The sequence below is a fragment of the Elgaria multicarinata genome, chromosome 1, assembly GCF_023053635.1.
Source record: "Elgaria multicarinata webbii isolate HBS135686 ecotype San Diego chromosome 1, rElgMul1.1.pri, whole genome shotgun sequence".
Taxonomy (NCBI): domain Eukaryota; kingdom Metazoa; phylum Chordata; class Lepidosauria; order Squamata; family Anguidae; genus Elgaria; species Elgaria multicarinata.
The window spans coordinates 45,160,796-45,179,285 of record NC_086171.1 but is presented as its reverse complement, the minus strand read 5'-3'; the positions used below and the strand labels follow the sequence as shown (position 1 = coordinate 45,179,285).

Genomic DNA, 18,490 nt, shown 5'->3' with positions numbered 1-18,490 from the left:
GACTAAGTCACCCCAAATTGATTTCTCAGCTGGTTTATACAGGCTGAATGGTTCCTCTGAAGGAGTCCTTGGTTCTCTAGATTTCAACTTAACATATCCTGGTTCAGTCATATGTTTCAACTTAACATATCCTGGTTCAGGGGGGAAAAAGATTCAGACGTTTAGCAGTGACTTGGAAAAGTTTACAAGACTGGTTCACCAAGTGCAAGCTTACTGGAGGGGGGGATCATTGTTATAATGCATTAAACATCTGAAAATTGTGGGAAGAAATAACAGTGAGGAACTACAATCCTCTCCTTCCTCACTAGATAACTGGAAACAATCAGGATATTAGAGAACTTGCTGATTTTTATAACCCAGTAATTACAGGCGCTTTTTTTTTTAGCAGCGTTCTTACTTTGTCCATTGTAGAAAGGTCAAACACAAAGCATAGTTGGTATACACAAGTGATGACTTGACCTTTCAGAACCTTTTAAACACACACTGCTCTAAGCACACAACTCAGTATATAAAGGTCATTTTTTGCCTGAGTAAATGGCCCAGTTTGTACAAAACATTAAGCCAGGATTTAGCGGTTAAGTGCAACCCAAGTAAAGACTCAAGCTTGAACGCTCTCATCCCCCACCCCTCCATGTTGCCAGGAGGAAGACTTTTGCAGGGTTTATTTTCTGTTTTCCCAATTCTTGGCTTGTTGCTATGTGTAAACCAAAAATTGTGGTTTAAAATGAACTTAAACAAGTCAGCTAAACAACCAGGGTTTATAGTTGACTTGTTTGGTTTTAAATCATGATTCCTGGTTTGTACATAACAAGCAGCAAAGTGAAAGTAAAGGCTGATTTATTCCTCCTCCAAACCCACAAATGGAGAAAGAAACACAAACCTGGCAGTTCACCTGGGTTCACATAGGCTTTTCCGCATTGTGCTAAACTGTTTAGTACTGTAATAGTCTTTAATTTATTCAGTTCTCCTTGCCCTTATTTCCTAACTCTCCCTGCAGCTTGCCTATTTTCAATATTTATACTACAGCAGCTTCTTAAAGCAACTTTGCTCTGAACAGCTATTTACGTTGCACTACCATTTTAACCGCCAATGGGCAATTTTAGTACTTAGATTCAATAGCATGTTGTTAATCTGAACACGGTAAAGCTGTAACCTCCATTTAGGAAGTCTGCATCACAGGATCTGCAATGGCCTTATGACTTGCAACCAAAATTCTGAATTTCAAATGCTTTCCTTCCTGCAGGTGTTTGGACTGACATGCTTGAGAAAGTATTTCTATATTAAAAGCTGAATGCACCTGGGCTCAGTTCTGCATGCATTATTTGACCACAACCGCAAATGTCCAATAGAGAAAAATATTAAAAGGGAAAATACTCCGCTCCCAAATTTGCAGATGTTTGCAATTCCAGCATCTAACAGATGGCCAACTATTGAGTCTTATCAGCACAGATGGATGTTTGAATAAACGTATCGCTTTCCTACTATTTTGTTTTGAATAATTATGTTTCGTCTATAATACCTTTGTTCGAAGCACTACTATATTCCTTCTAAAATTACATGTGGCCCAAAATACACCGCCAAGGCATTAGCTTGAATATCGCAACACAGTTCTTAATACTTTTGTAACCTCTGAACAAATCAGTGAGCCTAGTCAACGTTTAATATTACATAGTTTTTACTGAGAAATTTTAAAAAAAACACCAAGGCATATATTAAATGTAGGGACCAAACCAATATGATTAATTACTTTGAAATACGTTTTTTAGTTTTGGGAAGCTTTCTTTTCTTGTTTGGATTGGGAACTATTTTTTTAACCCTGAGTGCCTGCAAAGCTGTATTAGGAGAGGCAAGTTTGCAGTTATCTCTTCGTTTCCGTTTGTGACAGGGAGAGCTCTCTTCTGGGTTTGACTCTGCAATCTCAACAGCTGTCTTGTCCGTTAGATCTGTATCGTCACTCGCCAAGGTTTGTTCAGTTCCATCCTGAATCCACGGCACATTCAAACTAGGTATTCGTGGAATAATCACTTTGGCTACTTCTGCAAAGGCATCGGCATTCCTCTTAAGTCCAAGTGCTAGGACAGATGTTAACCCAAGAACTGGTGCTAGGCTTTCACTGAGGCGTGGAACCTGGGCAGCGGGGATGGCCCGACTTGCACTGAGTGGAATAAGGTGAGACGTTAGCATGGCCGGTTTGGCAGATTTGCACACCAGCACAAGTACGAGTTCATTTTTTTCTAAAGCTCTAGTTACTTCATTGATCCCAATAGCAAGCTGGTTCCTGATTTGCAAGTCAGTCCACCCATGCGCTTTAGCATCCTCTGTCCCATTCTCATCTTGAAGTTCGCTGATCTGGCCATGGCATGGTTCTTTCTCTTGCTTTCCTCCCGAGCAGGGTTTCTTCCTCCTCCGAAGCTCTATCTTCTTAAACCCAATCCGTTTCATAGCTTCTTCCAAGGCCTCCAATATGAAGTGCATATCTGCTCCGTCCATGGTACGCCACTGGAGAGCATATGGGTTATTCAACGATGTCTTGGCAATCATTTGCTTTGATTTACGGGCTGATCCCTTCCCTTCTGGAATAGACATCTTGATGTTCTTGTTATGCTTTGACCTTAAGCTGCAAATTAAAAGCAGCATTATGAACAAAGCCAGAGAGGTGCAATGGCTAGACGTGTACAATTTATACACCATGCCCAGTTCCCAATGTATTCTTCCTTCTTGATACCTTTTGCTCACATACTCATAAAATCATAGAATAGTAGAGTTGGAAGGGGCCTATAAGGCCATTGAGTCCAACCCCTTGCTCAATGCAGGAATCCACCTTAAAGCATCCCTGACAGATGGCTGTCCAGCTGCCTCTTGAATGCTTCTAGTGTGGGAGAGCCCATGACCTCCGTAGGTAACTGGTTCCATTGTCATACTGCTGTGTCAGTACCACTAATTTCTTGTTTCAGTAACTTCTAATGCTCACCAAATTTACATTGGGTGGGATAGCTAATGCCTTGGAAGACAGAAATGAAACTCAAAATTGTTTTGATAGGTTTATATAAAACTGGGCAAAAAATAGCAGAATGCAATTTAACAGGGAAGTGCAAAGTTCTTCATTTTAAAAAAAAAGGAAATACAGTGGGATATCTGGTTTAGCAATTGTGTGTGTGAAAAAGGTCTTGGAGTTGTTAATCACAAGGCTGCAAAAAAGGCAAATGCAATTTTAGGTTGCATAAGTAGAAGTATAGTTTCTAAATTACAAGAAATAATAGTTCCACTGTACTGTGCCAGTCAGATCTCATCTCAAATAATGTGTCCAGTTCTGGATATCACATTTTTAAGAAGGATTCAGATAAACTGGAACAAGTTTGGAGAAGGACAATGAAAATGGTTAGGTGACTAGAAACTAAGGCCTCATCTACACCAAGCAGGATATTGCACTATGAAAGTGGTATGGAAGCGGTATATAAAAGGCAAGAGCCACACTGCTGCTTTATAGTGGTATTGAAGTGCACTAACAACGGTTGGGGCCCATTGACACATACCATATACCACTTTCATACCGCTATATCCTGCTTGGTATGGCTCCTGCCTTTTATGTACTGCTTTCATACACTTTCATAGTGCAATATCCTGCTTGGTGTAGATGAGGCCTAAGTCTTACAAAGAAAGACTGAAGGAAGTGGGTATTTTCTTTGAGAAGAAAAACTGAGGGGGATATAATAGCACTTTTCAAGTATTTAAAGAGTTGTCATACAGAAGGGAACCGCCCAGAGAGCTTCGGCTATTGGGCGGTATAAAAATGTAATAAATAAATAAATAAATAAAATAAATAAATAAATAGAAGGGGGCCACAACCTGTTCTCAATCACCCAAGACTGTAGGACACAAAATAACGCACTTTAACTTCTAGGAAGATAGATTTCAGTTGAACCTCAGGAAAAGCTTCCTAATGGTCAGAGCAGTCAGACAATAGAACCAATTGCCTAGGGAGGTGGTGGGCTCTCTGTTGCTGAAGGAATTCAAGGGCAGACTGGACAGCCATCTGTCAGGAATACTTTAAATTGGACTCCTGCACTGAGCAAGGGGTTGGACTCAATAGCCTAAATGTTCCCGTCAAACTCTTATGATTCTACAAAGTAACAAAGTGATCATAAACATCTAGGAAAAAGACTCACAGGATTGTTGCTTGTTTTAAGAATTATACACATGATACTACAAAAAGTCAGTCTGTAAATTTTGGGAAGTGGTATAAAGGTTGTGAGCAACAAATATATTTCTTTTGATACTGAAAGTGTATTTTGGAAGTAATACCTGGCATAGTAAACTTTAACAATGAAAACCTAGAAGCAAAAGTCAACAGTGCTTGAAGGAAGATTTGGTTCTTAAATGTTAAAGAGCAGGAGCATCTTGATAGGATATTGTCATCCGGCTACATACCTCAAATTACATTTGAATATACAGAACTGTCAGTGAACTGGAGTCAATTCCTACATAAATTGGCTGTATGCAGGATTCAATGGGGTTTCTGTAAAAACCGCTGAAAAGAATGAAAATAGTAGAAGCCCACCGTGGAGTTTGCAGACAAAGAGCATTTTTCATCAAATCCATTCTTTGAATTCCCCCTGACACTCTTGGGATTTTATGTCACAATCTACTTGCATACTTTACTCCTACCTGTCCCTCAACGAGTACAACGTATTGTGAAGAAGTCAAAATTGTGTCTGCTACCACATAATTGCAAAAAGAGGGGTTCAGTCCTAAATCAGCCACCGTGCTCCAGGTTTGCACATTAAAAATGACTGCTGAAATACATGTTGTGCCTCTACAGGGCAAGAATTCACACATTTAACTATCTGCATGTTTTAAAATAGACTGGAAAAATTAGAAAAGTTCACATGCATTTTTTATCTCCCTATTCAAAGCAGACATTAATATGCCATAAACATTTTTAAAAAAAGAAAAAAGAAAAAAAGAGTTCTCTTTGTCTAGTGAACACAGCATACCAAAGATTACTTTACGGCAGTATGAACTTTTGTAAGCAAGCTCTTGGGGTGGAGGAATGGCAAGTATAAGAAACTGGGCAGTATCCAAGATCCAGTATCCTTGGTTTGTGTTATGCTAGTGGGACTCACAGCTAGTGCAACAGGAAGCTTGGGTTTCCTAGAGCAATCCTGGAAACGAACTCAGAACTCTTGTTTCCAGAAAAGGACAGGTCAGTTGAGCTTACTTCTGCTGGCTGGGGAATGCTGAGAGTCGTAGTTCAACACATCTGGAGGGCGCCAGGTTGGGGAAAGCCACTCTGTATACACCGGGACCGCTCCCGATCTCACATGGGTGCTGCACTCGCGCACCCTGCCCCGCCAAGCTGCTGCACCGCGCACCGTTTCTCCCTCCACCCGCAGAGACGACTCCGGCCCCAACCAGAGCGTACACAACAGCGGCGTTCTCGTGCCGCCTTCTTACCTAGGGCGTTCGGCGGGAGAGAAGCGGAAGTACAGTCCGGCGAGCGCCGCGCCAAGCTGCAGGCGGACCCTACGCAAAGCGGCGGGGCCAAAGGCGGACGTGTAGGCCGCAGATTCCCCTCTCCTGACCCCTAGAGGTCGCTGTGAAAGCGGAATTCGCCTCTGATTAGGCGACTTCCTCGCTTTAGTGCAAGCAGATCAGGTTCCTCCGACGCGGTCCTGCTGAGTTCAATGGGGAGTCACTTCCAGGCAAGCACGCAGCGCGGTTGCAGCCCGAGTCTTTCCGACGCCACGGTGCCCGAGCTTTTCCCACAAATCTTCACAAACAGTGGTGCAGCAGTTAAGTCACGTGAGATCGTTTACTTGAATCCCATGTACGTTTAGACAGAAAAAAAAGTCCTACTACTTCTAGCATTTCCCAGCCAGGCATGCTGGGAATTGTAGGACTTCTTTTCTGTTGGAACAAGCATAGGATTGCGCCCCTAATTGCTTCATGACAGACCAATGACCATCCAAATTGGTGGCCATCACTATAATTTGTGATAGTGAATTCCATAGTTTGACTGTGAACAAGTACTTCCTTTGATCTGTCCAGAATCACCCACCAATCGGCTTCATGGGATGACCCCACTGGGTTCTAGTATTATGAGAGAGGAAGAAAAATGTCTCTCTATCCACCTTCACTACACCATGCATGATTTTGTACACTTTTATCATGTTTCCCTTTACTCGCCATTTTTCGAAGCTAAATAATCTCAATTATTGTAACCTTAATTCGTAGGGGAATTGCTCCAACCCTTTGGTCATTGTAGTTGCTCTTTTCAGCACTTTTTCCAACTCTAAAATATCTCATTTTAGATGCGGTGAGCAGAACTATACAAAGTATTCTCAGTGTGGTCACACCATAGATTTATATAAGGAAGTATAATACTGGCTGTTTTAATCTCAATTCCTTCCCTAATTCTGCCTAGCATGGAGTTTGCCTTTTTTACAGCAGCCGCACACAAGGTTGACATTTTCATTGAGCTGTCACCACAACCACAACGTCTCTTTCTTGGTCGGTTACTAGCTCTGATCCCAGAAGGTGGTCCCTCAGAAGGTGCTCAACTATACTTACCCTTGAAGCTGGCACTGATGTTTTTTTTAAAATAAAGTAAGAGAGGATGGTGCAGCCACCAACATCTTCCCCACTGGCCCATGTGCTAACTCTGGACCAATTTTCCACTGTCCCCATCACTTGCTACTCCCTGATCATTTGGGGGCCCCTGAACTTCAGCCCTGCAGTCCATCCCTAGCTGCACCACTGCTCACAGACAAACCCCAATATTCCCCCCACCCTGCTGGCAGAGGTTCCTGTGCTACACAACACCCCTCAGCGGTGTGACACCTGGAAATTCAGCAGGTGCATCTGTGTACATTTAGGGTAGTATCCAATGTTAGTCCTACATAGAGTGGAGCCACTGAAATAAATGAGACTTAAGTTAGTCAAGACTTACTTGTCCCATTCATTTCCGTAGAACTAACCTTTGATATTACCCTTCACCTGGGGAAGCATAGATGAACGGGAGACATGATAGCTGTCTTCAAATATGTGGAAGGTTATCATGCAGAAGATGGAGCCGAGTTCTTCATTGCTCAGAGTGTACAACTAGAAGCAAAAGCGGGCAATTGCAAGGAAACTGGTTTTATCTAAACGTTAAGTGAAGAAACTTCCTAATGGGACCAGATGTTTGACAATGGAGCAGACTGCCCTGGGACATGTTGTTTTTATTTCATTTATTACATTTTTATACTGCCCTATAGCTGAAGTTCTCTGGGCGGTTCACAAAAATTAAATGGTGGGCTATCCTTCTCTGGAGGCTCTATAGTCATCCGTTAGGGATGTTGTAGTTGCAAGACTCCTACGCTGAGCAAGGGGCTGGACAAGATGATCCCAACTCTAAAGTTCCATAGTTGTAGAATATGCTGGGGGAAGCATCAGTTGTATTTCTGTCTGCCTTTCAGCTGTTAAAGACATAAAAGTCTCACGAGCACAGTGGCAGCAGTACTAGCTATTACTATCAAATATGCCAGTAGCAAATAAATTGCTTTTCAAGACCTCCAAGTCTTTATGCAAAACCAGGAAAGGGTCTTGTAATACTTTTACACACATTTGAGGTGTAGCAAGACCAAGTGAAGAAATTAGCCTGTCTTCAAACTTGTCTAATTTGTTAGAACAGTAGCACCCATTCAGTAGACGATACACTGCCAAACGTGTGGTGCAGATGCCTTATATCAGTACTAATATATCAGTTCTAATATGTATAGTGATCAACCCATACTACAAGAAACAGACACTAGATGGCACTTAAATGAGAAATTCCATGTTCATACTAAATGAGTTGTATGAGTTCATCAACCCTCATTACAGACAATAAAGGTGGCACTAGGTGAGTAATTCACATTCATCCTAAAGGAGTTCATATGGGCTGGATCTAGATTTAGGCGCATGCAACTAATGCTGCCTCGAGAACCTTGTGATTAGAAAGCAGTTTTTGATGAACATTTCTAATTAATAAGAAACAGTCACCAAGCAATCAAGCTTAGTTTATTGTGTCTTAGCAAATGGTCATTATACACAAACACAGGGAGGAAAACAATACAATTTAGAACTCTACTAATAGACCATTAAGAGTTGAATGATTTCCCCACACAGCCTTTAAACGTTATGGCACGTATTTGTAGGGAATTGGAAAGAAATTTAGATGTTCTAAAAGATACATACTTCCCAACATCAGACAATAGGAAACAAACCTTAACAAGGGGTGGTCACCAGGCAAACAGGAGAAAATGCATCCTTCACACGAGCACTTTATTTTGAAATGGTTTTGCCTCAAGCGAGCCTGAGGCTAAGATTCTGCACACGCTCTTTGGACCTTACTAAGCGATTCCCCCCTTACAGATACCGCCTCGCCGCCGGCCACAAAGACGCGCGCGGGTAGCAAAAAAATATAATCGCCGCCGCTTGGTTATGGGTGGTCGGTGCAGCTCTTGGGGTGACGTCACAATTGCGTCTGTCCAATGAGGACGTTTGCGCATCCTGGCAACATAAAAACAGCTGCGGAGGAGGAACGGTGCTGCCTTCATTCCGGACGGAGAGTTCGCGCAGTGCATCGTTTCTATCAGCATGACTCTCGAGGTAAACGAACCGCTGGGGGAAGATGGATGGGGGAAAGCAGCGCTGCGCTTTTTGCAGCCTCTGGAGCAGCCTTCCTCCCACAACTCGGCGCCCTCCAGATGTGTGCTGGACTGCCAGTGTGGCGGGTGATGGGAGTTGTAGTCCAGCACACATCTGGCAAGAGCCTGACCGGGGAAGGAAGGTCGCTCCGGAGCGTTAGCAAGCAGCTCCGCTGGGCATTGTAGCTGCGGAGCCTGAGCTGCACAGAGACGGAAGAGAAGTTTTATGCGTGCCAGATTTGGGTGGGCTGGGTCGTGCCTAGAGAAGTGTATGCGGGCTCCGTCGAGGCTGAAAGCTGTGTTCCTCTCCGCCACTGCAGATGAATCGCTCTCGTTTCGTGGACGTATGTCTACTCGGGAGTAAGGCCCATTGAGATCAATGGGGCTTGCTCTCAGCTAAGGCTGCACTCCTATAAGTGCTTACCTGGGAATAAGACCCATTGAACTCAATGGGTCTTGCTTCAGTGTAAACATATATAACAGGGGTGGGCAGAACATAGATGTCCAGGTGTTTGGGGCTTCAACTCCCAGCATGGCCACGGGTCAGGAATGGTAGGGGTCTGAAACATCTGGAGATTCTAATTCTCTTCTCCTGCCCCACGTATAGGATTCTGCTGCCACCTTCTCTTTAAAGACAGAGGAAAGTGTGGCTTTATTCCGCAACTTGATGGTTTCCTCCCTCTCTTGGTTGTAAGGTGGGGGGGATGTGTGCAGCATCTTAGCTTGCCCTCTTGTAAGTCACTATATAGCATTGAGGCTCTTCCAGATATGGGCACAGGATCGAGATTTTAAGCCTGCAGCCCTATGTCCACTTTCCTGGGAGTAAGGTCCATTGAACTAGATGTTTCTTACTTCTGAGTAGATGTATAGGATTGCACTAAAACGAACTTGGAAAGCTGTTAATTTGGCCTTGCCCTACCTGGTGCCCCCCAGATATATTGAAGTAAAGCTCCCATAAACCCCTAGACAACAGCATTTATGGGAGGTCGGGCAAGTCTGGTTTAAATACTTGTGGCTTTATAACTCCATCAGCTGGGGGCTGAATGCATAAAACATGTTCCAGCGTACTCCAAAGTGGCAACCCCACCCACTCCAGTACTGAGTGTAAGTTTGCCCAAGGGGAGCTGGCAAGCATTTAATTCTGACATGAAGATTTTCCATATTTAATGGCCTATGGTTGCAGGGAGTGGTGTGTGTGGAATTGCTTAGGGGCTGGAGGGGCCTGCCATTCCAATTGGGTTGGGGTTTTAGTTTAAAATAAATTTTGGGGTGCCATCACAGTGTTGTCATATGGGGGGAAATCGCGTTTGCTTACCCTTGCTTTTCTCCCTCATTACTTCTTCTTTTGAAAGAGGAAGTAAACAATGTGCACATGGCCTGTTCAGTGGGACGTTTTGATCACGCTGCTTCTCCTTCCCACAGCAGGAGATAGCAGCAACTTCCATTTTAAAAACAAGTCAGACTTACTTGGGTGTTCTTTGTGGTGCGAAGAAGGCTAAAAGGGGCAGGAGGAGTGCAGGAGGCAGACAACGTCGTGAGAGGGACCCGCAAAAATCCATGAGTGCTCGGTAATGAGAGTGCAATAAAACACTTGTCTGATGGAGCTTGTAATTTCAGGTCTTTTGGATGTGTTAAGCAGGGGCCCTCCAGATGTTGCTGGGATACAACTCCCATCATCCTGGCCATGCTGGCTGGAGTGGATAGAAGTGAGGATCCAAGAACATCTGGAGGGCAGCTGGTTCACTACCCCTGTGTTGAAAGGCTGCCTGCCTGCCTTCAGCTGCCATGCCTGCCTGCATTCTCTTTCCATGTGCTGGATTCTGCTGTTTGCAGTAAGTGTGATCTGCACAGTGCACTGAGGTTCCTCCAGAGCAGCCTTCTTGATCAGAGATGTTGAGAATTGTGACACTTCACTTGCTTGCTAGGATAGGAAGATGTCCAGTATCAGAAGCCCTAAGCCTATATATACTGGGGAACATGGGTGGGAGAGTGCTGTTGCATCCATGTCCTGCTTGTGGATTCCCAGCTGACAGCTGGTTGGCCACCCTGTGAACAGAATGCTGGACTAGATGGACCCTTGGTCTGATCCAGCGTGGCTCCTTCTACTGGCCCATTTCTTGTGCTCTTCTGCACCAGTTCTGCAGGAACGGCTGTTTCTGGTTTGCAAATCTCAGCTCTTTCTGACACACCGGCATTGGCATCCTATGGAAGAGGACTAGGAAGAGTGAGAGTAATGTAGCTAGTGAAAGCAGCTAGGGCATTCTCATAATCCCTTGCCCAGAAGCAATCAAAATATAGCCAGTAACACAGCAGCTTTTCTTAACTGCCTGGATGTGGCTGAATCCCCCGAAGTAGGATTTGAGGAGCTAAGCATGATTGTTGTATAACACGTACAAGCTTTGCAGCGATTTGCATACAAAGTGGGGGAGAGGATGGCCAGAGCCCAGAGTTGCAAATTAAATGTTAATGGGGCCCATTGGTACCTTTCGTATAACTTCACCCTGACGTAAAAAGTGTAATACCGTATTTCTTCGATTCTGAGACGCCATCGATTGTAAGACGCACACTAATTTCAGTACCACCAACAGGAAAAAAAGCATTGATTCTAAGAAATAATAAACGCACCCACGATTCTAAAACACACCCCGTTTTTAGAGATGTTTATATGGGGGGGGAGTGTGTCATAGAATTGAAGAAATACGGTAATTTAAACTTCAAATACAACTGAGTTTAAAAGTGAAAAACATTAAATTGGGGGTGAGGGTGGTGATTTTAAAATGCATTTTACTTCCATCATGATGATTTTTAGGGTTGCAATTTGCACACGCTCCTCCTTTAGCAGCAAGTTTGGAAGCCTCCCAACTCGAGGCTTCCGAGATTCCTATGACCTACAGGACTGAAGCCAGCAGGGCAGCTTCAGTGTTCATTCTTTGTTTATCAGAGGGGGAGAGAAGGCAGCTGGAGGAGGCTCAGGAGGAATCCTATCCTGGCTTCTCCAGTCTCCCCCCCCTCCCGCCCACTGGGATGGCCCCTTCCCCCACTCTCCGAGGTTGTGTTTCCAACCTTGGAGAGGCAGCCAGTGCAGTTCTCTCTGCACTGGCTGCAAGGCAACAGGAGGGGGGGGCAGATCTCCCAACTCCCCCTGCTAAGTTTGGAGTGCTGTCTCCGATCTCAGAGGGGGAAACTGAACTACCCTATGGTCCCTGGGATGCTCTCTAAGGGTGCAACCCTATGCATGTTTAGAGAGAAAAAGTTCTACAACTCCCAGCATGCCCCAGCCATGTGGCAGTTTTAGAACTTTTTCTCTCTAAACATGTATAGGATATTGTCTTCAATCTAGCCATCAGGACTAGTAAATTGATTTTCAGGGAGTTCATTCACCAAAATTATGCCTTTTCTGCCTTTGAACTCCTGCAATCACTTAATTATGCAAAGAGCATGACCGAGGGATCGGTCTTGCTGTAAACACAGTATCTTGCCCCAGTGGAAGCTGGTGGGGTGGTGAATCCTCTCCATGTTCTGGCCAGAACTCTAAAGGAGCTATTGAAAGTGCTTCGCCCTGACTGAAGTATACATGGGAGCCCAGTGAAGCTGGCTGGAAGCTCACTAGTGTTCTTGGCAAGCCACTATCTCAGCCTTATCCTGGGGTAGCAACCCTGGGCCCTTCAGATATTCTGGACTTCAAGTCCCACCATCCCCAAGATTGACCATGCTGGCTGGGGCTAGTGGGAGTTGTAGTCCAAAACTTCTGGAGGGTCCCAGACTCCCTACCCATGGGCTTAACCCATTTGAAAGATAACATGAGAGCAACATGTTCACAATGCTGTTTTTTGGAAAGCTCAGATACAAATGTGGAAAGAACAAGATCCCACGGTTTTGCGCAACAATAGCTTTCACACTTTGGCTCAGAATCCAAATTGACATTACCAATCCATCCATCAACATGCTTTAAACTAGTTGAGATAAACCCACCCTTTTTAACCACTTGTGCTTATTATTAAAGTGTAAATTGGATAACTAAACCTGCATTAAGACTACAATCCTAGGGCTGTTCACCTGGGACTTTGTAGGCCTTAAGTCTGAGTAAATATGTGGCAGATGGTGTGTGAACAAACATGCATTAAAGCCCTATCAGAGGTGAGCATCCCAGAACTCCTGCCTTGTAGCATAACATGCCACCCTAGTTGCCATGTCAGACTAATAAAACTGGCTAATGTAGAACAAAAACATGTTCCTAAGGCAAGAAAATGATTACCAAGGTCAAAGCAAAATTCCCAACCTGCTGAGGGAGCAGATATTGAGCAGACTTGGGGAAATGCCAGGTGCCTTCAGTAGCTGCATTGCAGCTTTCACACACATGCCTAGATTTATGCAGTGCAAGAGCAGTTGACTTGCATGGATCATCTGGTGAAGGGGAGGCTGCTGGGCACTTAATTCTCTTCTACTTCTTTTGAGAGAAAGGAAATAAATTCCTAATTTGCTTTCATTTCCCTCTCACCCCGCCCCACTTCACTTTACCATTTAGGACTAGATGGCTACACTTTTGGTTTGCTGGAACTGCAACAGACTGCCATTGTTGTTGTTGTTGTTGTTGTTGTTATTATTATTATTATTATTATTATTATTATTATTATTATTATTGAGAAATTTGTATTAGGTTGCTTAAAGCCACATTATTTATGTGGGTGATCATGAAGAAAAGAACATTTGTTGCTCAAATCTTCACCGGAATGGTTGCTACCACATTAGGATTTGCTCCTTGCCACTGGCAGTTCAGTGATAAAACAATTTTAATTGCTAGTAGCAGTACTTACTTCCCAGCATGGCAAATTAACCTTTTTTATCCCCTAACAAGGGGGTTGCATGGATGGCTTACCCAGTTCAGGGAGAGCTATAGCCTGTGACACTGGCTCTGAAACAGGCAGGGATGCTGCAGTGTGGCATCAAGCCCAGCATGGGAAGCCAGGTGCTTGAGAACTCAGTTCTACCAGGCCTCCCACTGGTTTACCAGCCAGGAGAGGGAGAGACACAGGATGCTGATACTGCCTATCTTCCGCAACCGGGAGACCTGACCTTGACAGACACTCCCACTTCATGACCAGGGATGTCTTCCATGGGAACAGGGCAACGGGAGCAGCTCCCTGCAAGAGAGGGGATTTCTGAGATGTCTCCTCTAGTGTGTCATCAACTAAAGAGGGCATTTCACAGGTGTCCAGTGAGGCACAGCAGCTGCCTGAGAGCCAGGTGTCCATGCTAGCATCAAATGTCCTATACTGATATTCAGTGGCCACTTCCCTGTATTTAATAAACCAGGGCAACCAACAGTAGACTCTGTTGGGGCAACATTGTTTAGGGTGACCACATGGAAAGGACAACAGGGCTCCTGTATCTTTAACAGTTGTCGAGAAAAGTGAATTTCAGCAGGTGTCATTTGTATGCCTGCAGCACCTGGTGAAAGTCCCTCTTCAACACAGCAGTTAAAGCTGCAGGAACCCTGCCTTCTTTTGTATCTGGTCACTCTAGCTAAAGAGGGCAGGACTCCTGCAGCTTTAACTGTTTTGATGAAGAGGGACTTTCACCAGGTGCTGCAGGCATACAAGTGACACCTGCTGAAATTCCCTGTTCTACACAACTGTTAAAGATACAGGAGCCCTGTCCTCCTTTTCATATGGTCATCCTAGGCAACACTTTGATAACCCAGAAAGCTTCCTCATTTTTGCTAGAACTATTTGGATTTATTCTGTGTGCTGTATGCAGGGCTGTTTGGGTGGTCATGAACTGATTCTGGTCAAATACTTACATTGTGATCTGTTCACTGTGGATCTTTATTAAGACTGTAATAATTAGAATCTTTATTAGGACTGCTTCTAGCTAAATACTGGAACTGGAGCAATAAAAGGTTTTACTGTGACTTGTGCCTCACCTCTGGTTCTGACAGCTTCTATACTAAAGCATAATCCACTACAGCAGGGATGGAGAATGTGTGCGCCCCCCCCCCCCCCGGATGTTGCTGGAGTGCAACTCACCATTGGCCATGTTGACTAGGGCTGATGGACGTTGCAGCCCAACAACATGTGGAGGGCCGCACGTTCCTCACCCCTGCTCTACAGCATCTTCCTTTATTCTTTGCAGAGGAGTAAGAATTGCAAATATTAGGATAAACTATGTGTGGCATTCAGGGCCAGGTGGGAACTGTGCTGCTAAGGAAGAGCACCCCTTTGGGGAGTTGTTACATTGCTCACAGTCCTAAGCTGGTCATACCCTGCAAGGTGCTTGCCTCTAAATTCCAAAATATTAACACAGCTGCACCCTTGGTGATAAAGTGAATGGGAGAATGAAGATGCTGCTTGTAGGTACTGAAGTTCCTCCAACAGAGAGCCAGTGTGGTGTCGTGACTTGAGTGCTGGACTAGGACTCAGGAGACCCAAGTTCAAATCCCCACTTGGCTATGAAGCTCACCGGGTGACTTTAGGCCAGCTGCTGATTCTCAGCATAACCTCAATGGGATAGAAATGCAATAAATAAATATAAAACAAACAAACCACTGGTTCAAGATGAAAGCACAGGGGGAAATGAAGTTGCTATTGTACAACTAGAATCAGATGTAAGTGTTAATTAAAAATGATGACATTTAAGAAAGCATCAAACTCCTTGGAAACCAGTTTTGACACTGTTGAATGAAGACTGTTCCACTGGATTTTTTCTTCTTTTGTTTTTCCTTACTAGGCTGACTTCAACGTTGCTGCGGAAAATGTAAAAAAATTAAAGACTAAACCCACGGATGATGAACTAAGGGAACTGTATGGTCTCTACAAACAGTCTATTGTGGGAGACATCAATATTGGTAACTTTGTGCACATCCCACATGAGTCAATTTTGAGATCTCAGTTTCAAAAATGCAAATGTTGATACTATGTTTTGTCTTTTGACAGAGTGTCCCGGAATGCTGGACTTGAAAGGCAAAGCCAAATGGGAAGCATGGAACCATAAGAAAGGTTATAAATAGTGTGCCATTTAGTCTGATTAAAATTATTATTTTCTGTGAAAACAAGGCATGAAATAACTGCTAATTTTCCATTACAGGTTTGTCAAAGGAAGATGCCATGAATGCTTATATTTCTAAAACAAATGAGCTGATTAAGAAATACGGAATGTAGAATTTGACTAGTTTGAAGATTAGGGTATTAATTTCCAGTGTAGCTCAAAAATGCATCAGTCATGAGTTTAACTGTACCCATTATGATGCTGACTGTCCTTGTTTGTAATAAAAATTTTACTTAGAAAATAACATCTTTGGATTTATTTATTTTAGCTGATCACTAACATTCACCGTTCTGGCTCCTTAAACTTTCACATGAATCTTCTCATTGCCTAAGTCAATTTTAAAGATGCATTCTCATAATTCTCTGGTTTGGTTTTATTCTGTTCTTTTATAATACAGTTCTGTTCTTTCTAGAGAGGTGATAAAGAAAGCCAGAATTACATGGAGATGGGTTCTAGAAATGCAAACATATGTATTTTTAATATGTTGGTTGGGCACAGGATTGTGGGGCTAGTTTCAGCAAACATTATTAGCACTTTAGTTCTAAGTAGTTACACTGATGGGTATATCTGCAACACCAGATCTCTGCGAATCATGGTTTGTTGTTGTTGGGTTAAAACTCTGGGTTCTTTACCTCTCAACAACCCAGAATTCCAGATTTGTATGTCACAATGAACAACCCAGGACCAGGTATTCCTGGATTGTTCACACAACAGAAAATGAAGTGGTGAGTGGCTGGGAGGCAGCATGTTGTTTGCTCACTCTGGCATGGGCCCAAGTAGCCCTGGATTATTCAAGCCATAGTTGGTCATGACATGCAAACCAGTTGATTATGGGACTGTTCACACAACACTATTACCAGAACTAAATGGATCATGGGTTGTTTGTTGAACCATGGGTTATCATGTTGTCTGAACACAGCCAGGGTGTTAAGCATGCAGTGTGGCTTATTTTCTTGAACAAGCCACCTTGAGAATCCATGGTTTGTTGTTGGGTAGTTCAGGGTGATTAACAAGCCACCCTGGCTGCATTCAGACAACACGATAATCCACCCTACGGAAAGCATGTTGTATTCAGACAACACAACAAACAACCCCATGGTTCAAAACAACCCACATTCAACAACTTGAGTGTGGTCTAGCATGTTGTGTGAACAGCCCCATTGTCTTGGAGCCAAAGGAAGGACTGATTACATTAAGGCTGCCATTTCATTTGCTTGGAAGTGAGTCCCTTTGACTGAAGTTCAACTTACTTTTGAATAATGCATAGGATTAGGCTGTGCCGCTACAGTTGCCATGATCTGGATAATGTAAATGAGATACTGTTGCTCTTGCAAGAGGGATATGCATGATAGAACAACATCTAATTTGAACAAGCATCAGTGCAATTTATATTGTAATTTAAGTTTCATTTCAACGCAGTTTTGCAGCTATCATTAGTTTTGCCCTTGCATTTCATTTTAATATATTTTCTGTGTGGGCTCTTAATGTAAAACCATTCAATACCATGCTCTGGATTGAGAACCATTGAATCTGTCAATGTGATTTAAAATAATTGTACATGTCAATGGATTCCTAAATAATAACAGTTCTGTTATTCCACCTAAGGCCCTAGACTAGCTGCCAGCTACTGGCACCCTAGGTGAACCATGCAATCAGCGCCACCAAACCCTGAGTGCACATCTAGGCTGAGGATTTTGGTAAACTGGGGAACATTTTGTCCCTATTTTCTGTTTGAGGAAGAAGCACCTCCCCTCAACATCTTTGGGAACAGAAATATTATCATTTGTAATAAAACAATTTTTTTTTTAAACCAACAACAACTAAGTGCTGAATCAGCTCAAAGCATCTGATAAAAACAACAAAGGAGACAATCAAAGCTATCCGAAGGAACAGAAGTCCCATCCAGGGAGGTCCCTGGAAGAAGGGTCCCGGTTGCATCCTCAGGGCATCATGGCCAACAAGGTGCCACCAGCCCTAGGCCTAATCTACACCAAGCAGGATATAGTGGTATGAAAGCAGTATATGGAATGTGTCAATGGGCCCCAACAGTTGTCAGTGTACTTCAGTACCGCTATAAAGCAGTAGTGTGGCTCTTGCCTCTTATATACAGCTTTCATACTGCTTTCATAGTGCTATATCCTGCTTGGTGTAGATCTGGCCCTCGGCTCAGCCGTCCAAGGACAAAGAAAGCGGTTGCTCTTGGGGGAGCCTCACTCCCTGCCTTCAACTGGGAGCAGCAGCAGACTAGGAGGATATCCCATGTCGCCTCACTCACCTCCACAGCCTCAGTCATATTCCCTCTGTACATGCATGAATTTGTTTTGGATTTCCCCCCACCCTCGTATTTGGTGACCCACTTAATTTGGTTCACCTATATGGATGACCCGTCCCTGACTTTTCCTATTTGGTGGGTGCAGGGACAACTGTTGGGGGTGGGGTGGAAATCAATGTAACTGCTTTTGAAATTTGCATAAGGATTTTGAGGGAATGGGAACAGTGAGTCTTATGTATCATATCACAGGCTATGTCACTTCCCAAAAGTGAGTGGTGGACTTGACGTAATGCCAATTCATCCTCTGCTCTGAATGTTTCCCAGACATTAACAGCAAGTTACAACCAATTCGTCTGAATTTGATGTTGTAATACATAAATGCAATTAAACTTTTAAAAGCTGTCGCTTCACGGCTTTTATCTGATTCATATAGAAGAGGTGAAATAATATGTTGTCATGAATACTGTTAACAGCAATAGAAGCAGGTTTTGTGGGGCAGGGAGAC

At 43.6% G+C, this 18,490-nt stretch overlaps 2 protein-coding genes across 2 annotated transcripts; one reads left to right on the top strand and one right to left on the bottom strand.

Moving 5' to 3' along the window:
• Positions 1-1,657: 1,657 nt before the first annotated feature.
• On the bottom strand, positions 1,658-8,606 carry RPP38 (ribonuclease P/MRP subunit p38). The gene is made up of 4 exons (XM_063120734.1): positions 8,499-8,606; positions 6,978-7,101; positions 5,455-5,635; positions 1,658-2,617 (listed from the first exon to the last, which is right to left on the bottom strand). Exons 1-4 carry the CDS (start codon positions 8,604-8,606, stop codon positions 1,744-1,746), a joined length of 1,287 nt encoding a protein of 428 aa, XP_062976804.1. The 3' UTR covers positions 1,658-1,743.
• On the top strand, positions 8,531-15,861 carry ACBD7 (acyl-CoA binding domain containing 7). Its single transcript, XM_063147592.1, has 4 exons — positions 8,531-8,631; positions 15,396-15,513; positions 15,602-15,664; positions 15,753-15,861. The coding sequence occupies exons 1-4, from the start codon at positions 8,620-8,622 to the stop codon at positions 15,824-15,826; spliced, it is 267 nt and encodes an 88-aa protein (XP_063003662.1). The 5' UTR covers positions 8,531-8,619; the 3' UTR covers positions 15,827-15,861.
• The last annotated feature ends 2,629 nt before the right edge of the window (positions 15,862-18,490 follow it).

What these genes read in the sequence shown, in the direction of transcription:
- RPP38 (XM_063120734.1), bottom strand. Translation starts at nt 8,606, where the DNA reads ATGCACTGCGCGAACTCTCCGTCCGGAATGAAGGCAGCACCGTTCCTC. An exon ending in CTCATTGGACAGACGCAATT is followed by an intron (nt 7,102 to 8,498) that starts GTGACGTCACCC and finishes TTTTGCTTCTAG; the next exon opens with TTGTACACTCTGAGCAATGA. An exon ending in GGTGAAGGGTAATATCAAAG is followed by an intron (nt 5,636 to 6,977) that starts GTTAGTTCTACG and finishes CTTGCACTAAAG; the next exon opens with CGAGGAAGTCGCCTAATCAG.
- ACBD7 (XM_063147592.1), top strand. An exon ending in TGTGGGAGACATCAATATTG is followed by an intron (nt 15,514 to 15,601) that starts GTAACTTTGTGC and finishes GTCTTTTGACAG; the next exon opens with AGTGTCCCGGAATGCTGGAC. An exon ending in AGCATGGAACCATAAGAAAG is followed by an intron (nt 15,665 to 15,752) that starts GTTATAAATAGT and finishes TTTCCATTACAG; the next exon opens with GTTTGTCAAAGGAAGATGCC.